Source organism: Eurypyga helias, unplaced genomic scaffold, assembly GCF_000690775.1.
Source record: "Eurypyga helias isolate BGI_N326 unplaced genomic scaffold, ASM69077v1 scaffold2195, whole genome shotgun sequence".
In the NCBI taxonomy this organism is placed as follows: Eukaryota; Metazoa; Chordata; class Aves; order Eurypygiformes; family Eurypygidae; genus Eurypyga; species Eurypyga helias.
The window spans coordinates 55517-64312 of NW_010253189.1; the positions used below are offsets into that span (position 1 = coordinate 55517).

Consider the following 8796-nt stretch of genomic DNA (forward strand, 5'->3'; position numbering starts at 1 on the left):
GCCTGCCAGGCTGCAGAAAGCACAGGGGTATGGAGAGCAGCAAGGAAATTCTGATACTTGTCTAGATGTCCTTGCTGCTGGTCCATAGCATCTGGTCCTGTAAGGATTCCAAAGGGATTCGGGGCTTAATGCATCAGATTAGTAAACGTTTCTACTTTTTGGACAAGCACAATCTCAACTTGGATCCCAGACTAAAAAGATCAGGATTTTTTAATAGGAACGAACTTGGATTTTTCCACAATTCCTCCTGTAATCGAGTACTCACAATGACACGTTGAGGTTTTGATGTGCATTTTAATACGGGACTGGAAGTGTGATTTCTTGTGCTTAATAATCCAGTGTCTCCAATATTGAGGCTGTGAGAGATAAGTAGGGCTTGGAGTTTGAAACTTCCATTTCCTCTTTCTTTAAGCTTATGTGGGGTACCCTGACACAAGCTGCTGCTTTGTGCTGTGTTTTGTTTTCCTCACTCAAACTTTTCCTTAGTGTTATTTCAGGGATCAACAGAGAAATCCCAGGGAAGGCCAGGGTGTTATGCTTTGACATAAAGATCCTGCCTTTGGACAGGACCCTTGGAGGTCACTGGAGACCTTAAAACTCCAAAGTGTAACTTTTCTTGTGCTTTTTATTTACAAATATTAATATAGAGCATCCTTGCTTTTCAAAAACCACAGTCTTCCCCTTATATTTCCAGCATGTGCAACTTAGATTTGCAGCCTGTCATGCTGCTGCTGTTTTGTTTCCAGGCTGCTCAAGGAGGAGACGACCTGGATAAAGATTTCACCGAGGAAACAATAAAAGAATATGATGGGAATTACTATGATAACTATTACGACCGAACAGTCTCTCCTGATATTGGCCCAGGCATGCCTGCTAACCAGGACACCATCTACGAAGGGGTAAGAGAGTTATTTTTCCATCAAGGATAAGCCTAGTTTAAAATGTTTGTCTTCCCATAATTTATAGCATAAAGGTTAGCAATGCAAAAACCAGTGAAAGCGTCTCGCTTGGATTCATCCAGCTGCAGCACGTGTTCTGCACCAGGTGAGGAGGAGGTGCCCCGTTCCTCCACGACCATCATAGCCCTTCAGTTGCAGAAGTTGTCCCAGGATCTCCAGTTCCTGCTTGGAGTGGTGATGCTGATGCAGGCGATGTCCTCTCTGACTCTCTGGCTTTGTGTTTCCCTTGTGTGCTGCAGATCGGTGGCCCACGGGGTGAGAAAGGACAGAAGGGAGAGCCTGCGATTATTGAGCCGGTAAGGACCATCTGGGGCTCTGATGCTGCCTTTTTTCCCCAGGGATAAAGGTACAAAGGGTATTTTTGGTATGGGTTGGAGCTCTCAGTGGTACAGCTGGGAGGAAAATTTCCCATGGAAGAATTATTTGGTTCATTTAAAAACTTTGAATGCAAAATACTGTGAAGTTTTGGGGTTTTTTTTAACTTCAAGAAGCAATCTAAATTATGAAGGAAGTGCAAAATTTCCCATGAAATCTCTCAATTTCCAAAATCAAACCTAGGCCTTTTAAAACCGAAGCGTTAAGCAGAGGGCATGTCTGTCTTCTCCAGAGGTTTTGAAGTGCCCCCGAGGCTGCAGCGAACCCGCTCCCCCAAGCACCCACAGTTGGTGGCCAGGTCGTATCCTGACCTGAACTTGCGGCTTGGAGCCGGCTTTAATTGTGCAACTAATGGGTTCATTTCTGTGGAAATAAAAGGGTTCTCCCTGCACACAGCTACGGGAGGGGAGAGGTTTGCTCCTGTGCCTGCTCCAGGATCCCACCAGCTTTCCCCTTGTAGAGAAGAACCCTGTGTCATCCCGGGAGTGGAACCCAGCACTCTTTCTTTATGATTCTGCCCTGTTTCTGAGCTTGTCTTTCTTCCTAAAGTACGGTTATAAAGTCCCTGTGCCCTTTGCAATCCGCAAAAAAACGTGGGTACCCGCCTGAGCATCCTCTTAGGTGAGGATGGAGCTGCTCCCCAGCGCTGGGGATGGCTGGTGTTCGCTCAGAGGTGCCCGTTGAGCAGAGCAAGTGGGGATGGCCATGTGTCTATCCCTTGCTGTGTGTCGGGATGCCGAGATACCCCTCCCCAGGCTGGAAAAACGGGGCTTTGGGTCCTTGCAACCACCTCCTCTGAGCCTCGCCCCCGAAGGGCCGAGCCCACGCTCGCTGCACACCAGCAACTCAATTAACCTAATTTTCCTTGGCAGAGGGCCAGCGCGGCGCCCAGCCTCGCGGCGGCACTTCCCATCACTCGGAGGCCATTATTTTTCTTTTAATTCTTCCTTCCTTTCCTTCTTTGCCTGACACTTTTGCAGATAGCTGGGGGGAGGGCGGGGGGGAACCAAGGAGAAGCAAAAAAAAACAGGGCTCGAAAAGCCTGGATGAGTGCCTTATAAAAGGATTTCCAACCTTGCCATGCTTCTCTTCCTTTCTGGGTCCCGCTCTCACTCTGCAAACAAAAGGAGGAGTGAGCGATTTGCTCATCAGAGGAGTGGGAAGGGTGGGGGGCAGCTGAACCCCACAAAGACGACGGCATGAAACCGAGCCTGTCCTGTCCAGAACCAATCCAAAATGCTACAAAAGCGAACAAAATAGTTAAGTTTAATCATCCAGAAGGAATTTGGCCGCCTTCGCTGTTTCAAAACACTGGAGCACGTATAGCTTTTGCCAGAAAGTAAACAAGACCAAATGCCGCCTTTTCCCTCTCCGTGCGGTGCCTCTTCAGCAGAGAGAAATTCAGATTTGCTGCGCTCTTTACCCTTTTTTTTTTTTTTTTTTTTAATTGGGAGTTGCAGCAGAAGGGGAGTAAGAAGCAAAGGCAGAAGTCGGATTGTGCTGGGTTTTCTCTCCCTTTCCTTCCAAGCGCCTGCCCTTCAATCCTTGCTCGGTGCTGACGCTCGCTGGAGGCAGCCGGGCAGCACAGGCGCAGGGAGAGGAGGGATGCAGCTGGGGGTGGCTGGGACCCCCCCTGCGTCCCACCTCTGGAGGCACCAGGCTGCCTTCACCTCCTCAAAGCCCCTCTCCTTCGTGGGGGACCCTGGTGCTCGTCCCTGTCCTTGGGGAGGGTTGGATCAGCCTTTGCATGGCAGCTTTGTGTGTCTCAGCCAGCTTTTGGGTGGTTTCTGTGAGGTTATCTTCAATTATGGGGTGTTGATTGAGTGGAAGCAACACAGTTTTCCCCTGGGACTGTCCCAAATCCATGGTTTGCTTGCTACCCAGAAGGCGATCGCTCTTGGTGGCATTCCCCTACTGGTCCTGGTCCCAGAACCCTCCCACATTTCCATCGCTCCTGTTGATGAGCAGTCATATAAACAGTGGAGGTTTCTTACCCAGGAGAATCTCCAGATGTCCCTAAAGCTAGAGCTCAACATAAACCAACAGATAAATATAGGAAGATGCCAAGGATGTTTGCATTGTAAATAGGCTAATTAGCCCAGACCCTTTCCCTCATGTGGAGGAGGGTCCTGAGGCTCTGCAGCTGCCCATGGGAAGCAGAGCCTCGGCACTGCCCCTGCTCTGACCATGATATTGCGGCACCCAGCACCCCAAAAATCTCCTGGGGAGACCTGTGTAGGCCCCGGCACTCCGCACTAGCCCAGAGCAATTATTAGTTTCTGTTTTGGAGCCTGCCACACCAAAATGTACCATCATTGGTCTTCTCAGGAGTGACCTTGGGGTGTCTGTATGGGGAAAGGTTTGCTGGGACCTCTGGGGTTTCCCGTGCAATGTCCTCGTTGTGTGTCTGAAAAGGAGTTTAGCAGACATCGTTCTCATAGGACACCTCTGCCAGCACAGCTCACCTCTTCTTGGTCGCCTCCAACAGCAAATAACTCATATTTAGTGAGGATTGGAGGAATATTGTGTGGGGTTCACCCCTAATTCCCACCCAGAACAGACCAATGTCTCCATGGCAGACAGTGAAACTGCTGTCGAAATGGGCACGGGGCAAAGCCCATGACCTAAATTCTTTCCTGGTGAAGGAGGGCTGCTTCTGTGATGACAGCAGCAGAAAATTTCCCCTAACGCATCCAAATGAAGCGGAAGCCAGATTTTAAACGAGGTGGTAATGAGCAGAACGGACACTGGGAGAGACAGAAAATAGTGCTGGGCATGCATTAGTGGTGCAGAAACATGTATCCCGCTAATGGAAGCAGGGATGGCTCCTGACAGCATGTTTTGCTCCTCTGGGCTTAGAGACTGTGGCTTTTGGGGTAGGAATGCTTGGATTTTCCTTTAGACATTTCAGATTCGTTCAGCTCAGCCCTGTCTGCTGTAGCGGCTGCCATGGGGTCAGCCGAGGCTTTTAGCACTAGAGCCTGAGCCCAGAAGGACCAGCCAAGGGTGACCCAAGACCAGTCCCTGCACTTGCTTCCTCTGGAATTCTCCCGTATGAGCCAACTGCTTTATCTACAGGCTGTTACAGGCTGCTTTCATCCCGTGGAAGTGTCCCTGCTTGCTACCGATGAGCTGGCAGACACTGGGATTGCGTTGGCTCAACCTGGGTGCTGTTGGGGTCACAGTTGCTGGTCCAGTGCTCACTGTGGGACAAGCCCAGCAGATCATCCTGATGCCTTTTGGAAAGCATTTTCCGTGTTTACTGGGAGTCTTTTTTTTCCTTGCCTCTCTTACATACCCATGAGGGGAAGAAAATAAAGCTCAATTCTATTGAGTACACGATAGACCTGATTTAAAGTTATGACAAAATATTTAGATTAAAAGGAATGGAATAACATTATTCTGCCATTTTGCCCACACAGTGATTTCCTAGGTACACAGAGTAAATCACAGCATGCAGTCTGCTGGGAAAGTCTCTCTTTTTTTTTTTTTTTTAAATAAAACAACCTTGCAATTTGATTATTAACTTTTTTTTGAGCTGCTGGTGTCTAGAAACAGCTTTTTCCTGGTGAGGAACTCTAGCACCATCAGGGCTGGATGTGCCCCAGGGTTCGCTCTGTGCCTGGGTAAGGGAGAAGGATTGCGGTTAGGATGGTGACCCGACGCTGGGGCGAGGGTGGGCCTGGTGCTGGCGCAAAGGGCTGTTTTGCCGTGCCCTGTGTGATTTAGAATAGACGATATTTGTCTTTTCAGTGGGCAGTGATTTTTGTGCCTCTGCCAGTGGGGGGACAGGAGATATTATCCAGAGTGGAAACCTTCAGCTTTGGGATGCCTAGACCTAGCAGCAGGACCTGAAATATTTAAGAACAGATAAAACACTGGGCTTCCAGCCCTGCAGTCAAAGTGACTTTGAGGATATGCCTTGCTAATCACCTTTTTTTCTCCTTCCTCTTGCTTAGGGTATGCTGGTGGAAGGCCCCCCTGGTCCCGAAGGCCCAGCAGTAAGTGGCACTTTGTCTACATCTTGCAGAGAAGGATGCGCACGGCTCCGGGGTGCTGGATGCACGTGGAGGGCTCAGCACACAGCTGTTCCCAGGCTCTATTGCTTCCATATGCTATGCATGTGTACGGAGCGCTTCGGGGTTGATTTTCTGGTGCAAAAATAAACAGAAAGCTCTAATTCTTTTCCTGCTCGTTGTACAAATATGTTACAAATAATAACGCATTTTCCTTTAGTGGCTTATATTTTTTCGATCTTTTCTATGCTAGGGCCTTCCAGGACCTCCAGGACCAACTGGACCCGTGGGCTTAATGGGAGACCCTGGGGAGAGAGTGAGTAGCCATGTTTTTCTCCTCTTTGGCTGAAGCCTTGTGTTGTTTTGCGTGTGAAGAATGGGACTGTGGTGTATCACTGGAGCCCTGAAATACTGCATATCCTGCCATAGCAGTGTCCTCTGAGCCAGCCCCAAAGGAGCTTATGGTAGGGTACAGGGCACACCTTTGTATTCAGGGGCACAAGGGATGGGGAATAGCCACATCAGATGCAATAAGCAGCCTTCTCCAGGTTAAAGACAAGAGTAAAACTGACAAACCTTCCGCTCTCTGTTTGCGCCTTGGCATGTGGCTGCTCATTCCAGTATGGGCACTGGGAAAACAGGGGTAAGCAAACACACAAAATGGCTGTTAGCACAGTAAAAAGAAGTTCAATGGTGATTCTGTGTCCTCGTTCATCTGGTGTTGAGTCCTGGTACAGGGTTTGGTTTTGTCTGGGTCCAGGATGGTCCCAGGGTCATGCCAGCACCTCTGCTGCTGGGCTTTCCTCCCTCCTTTTGCATCCCAGACAGCTCCTGGTGGGATGGTGGCTCTTGTGCAGTACCTCACCTTTCCGTAGGTGGATTATCGGTCTGTACCAGCGAGCACTAGAGACTGATTGATGTGCTTTGGCAATGCAGTAACTTCTGTTTTGTATGTTTGGTTTTGATGCTACTTTAAATCAGTTTTGTCCCTAGGAGCCACTGCTTTGTAAGCTGCTGCCTGTGGAATCCTCCAGCTTCAGGGTGTCTCATTAATGTCAGCTTCTCCCAAGAGCTTTTGCGGACAGTGACACCAAACCCCGTAGTTTAGCACTACACTTTGGTCAGAGTTGTGTAGTTATTTGTTATTGCTGAGTCCTTACTTGGGATCAGGAATGACCTGACTTCTGGGAGCTGCTGAACTTGAGCCTCGGGTCAGTAAGTGGTGCACGAGCACCATTCCAGTGGCAATCCTTGTGCTTGGCAATGCTGAAAATTATAACCCACTCTCGTTGCTGCCTGAGCTGAGTCTCTGAAATGACCCTTGTACCAATACACTCTCATTTGCTTTTGTTCACCCACAGTTCAAGCCTGTTGCCCCTCCCCAGCAGAAGCAGCCAGGCAAGTGGGTACCCGAGAGCAGCTGCTGGGGCAGCTGGGGAGCAGGCTGCACGTTGCTCCCAGCCTTGCACTCAGCCAGAATTTTGTCCTGACATCTAGTGGAAGATGCACCATAGCACAGACAGGCTCTGGGTCTGCACAGAGGCTGAGGTGGGATCAGTCTTCTCTGCCAGACCAGCCCAGTTTGGATCTGAAATCAAAGGAGTGCATGCATTGTCCTTGAGCAATACTGGTTTGGGTGATGGAGTGCCAAAATTGGGGCTGTGCTGGCAAGGGAAGAGCTGTTCCTGTCTGGATGCAGCCCAGCAGAGCGGTGTGTGGGACCGCAGGCTGGTGCAGCGGTGGCACGGGGGACATGAGATGACTGTTGCTGGTATACATGAGTAATTCATTGATTTTGGCAGGTTTGCCTGAGCAAAACAAACGGAGCTTGGAGTCTGACACCATTTCAGTGCCTTGGTGCATCTTGATGTTGAGTGCAGTCAAATAAGCTTTCAAAATAGCTTCTGGTGTACTGCTGCTTTATCTGGGTAATGGGGCTCCCAGCAGCCCCAGTGCAGCCTCCTCAGCCATCCCGACAGCCCCCTTAGCAAAAAGGGCAAAAAATGTGCCTGCGGGTGGGTTCCTGAAGGCAGGCTTGGTTGGAGGTCTGTTTTTCCGGAGTTTCTACTGGATATCACGGGAGGGACGAAACCAACAGCAGCACAGGTCACAGGAGATGCACCTGAACACACAACATCCCACTGCTGTCAGTGCTGTCACCCGACGAATGCAAAACACCTTTCCACGGAAGGGAGTGTTATCAGCAAACGCTTCCCTAGGCTGAGGGCTGAGGTCCTAGGCACCTTTTTCTGGAAGATAAGGCAGCCGTGGCAGGTTCATGTGCACGGCAGCATCACCCATTTATTCAATGGCTGGTTTCCAGATGAGGAACCGCATCCCGTTTGCCTTCTGGGAGCCCTGGAGGGATAAGCTGGGGTGACCCAAGCTCCCTGTGCTAGTAGGGATTCCTATTCTGGTCGATTTTGGTTGAATTCTGCCCAGACAAGGTGGGAAAAGCCGATGACCAGGTTTAAATGGGAAGATAAGGGGTGTTGTGCTGTTCTGATGTCTGTCTTAGCACAGCTAATTGCTGTGACTGCTGTTAATGATTTGTATTGTGCCCTTGTTTATCTCTTTTTTTGGTTTTGTGTTTTGGGTTTGGGTTTTTTTTCCTTTTTTTGTCTTAATTGAATAACCTAAGACCCAGAAATAATAGGAGGGAGAATTCACTCCATTGCAGAGGATCAGCACAAGATCTCTGCACTACCAAGGATCTTGCCTTAGCTTTGTTTTTAATCCTGGAGTGGTGCCAGAGGTTTGCCATGGCTGCCTCAGTGGTCTCCATTGGGTGTGCATCAAACCCTCTGGTTTTTATTTCTTCTTACTCCTGGCCTGGCTGTGAGCACAGCAACACTGGCCAAGGCACCTCTGGAAGTGACCGAGCATGGTTGTACACCAGGACCCAGGAGGGGATGTATCAAATTATAAAAACACCAATTAGGCTGATTATTTTTTCCTGAAGTCCTTCCTGGCCCATGTCTTTGCACAGATCAAGTGGAGACTGAGCCACTGCGCCTTAACTTGCAGAGGCCTTTTCCAATGTCCCCTTGTCCTTCCCGAGCACTGCCCTTCATTCCTCTCCCAACTGTCAAGGTGGTTCTCCATCCCACCTGCTTGTCAGCAGTAAGCGAGGGATGGGCAACTGCCATGCTGCTGTTTGGTGCTCTTCCAAATTACCACCCCATGGGGGTGGATTTGGGACCCCCCAGAGCCTGGCTGCCTTCCTGGGGGGCACAGGCAGGAGAGGTGGTGTTCCCAGCTTTCCTGCCTGCTGGAGGACGAAGCAACCAGCTGACTCCAAACCTCTGTTATTCACCTCCCAGACGGATGACATGTGGCAAAATATAACTGCTGAGAGAAATAAAATCGTTGCTGCCTGCACTGGGAAGGGTCTGCTGAGGTTTTTGGGGTGAACTCAAGGATATTATTTGGATGTTGGGGCATTC

The 8796-nt window shown here is 49.7% G+C and overlaps 1 protein-coding gene across 1 annotated transcript in view; it reads left to right on the top strand.

Annotated features, from left to right (window-relative positions):
• The window catches only part of LOC104510349 (collagen alpha-1(V) chain), a 115039-nt gene that overhangs the window by 38468 nt on the left and 67775 nt on the right, over positions 1-8796 (top strand). The window contains exons 7-10 of the mRNA XM_010152568.1: positions 747-899; positions 1199-1255; positions 5294-5335; positions 5604-5666. Coding sequence (XP_010150870.1) covers positions 747-899; positions 1199-1255; positions 5294-5335; positions 5604-5666 — 315 coding nt within the window. The remainder of the gene's footprint in view (positions 1-746; positions 900-1198; positions 1256-5293; positions 5336-5603; positions 5667-8796) is intronic.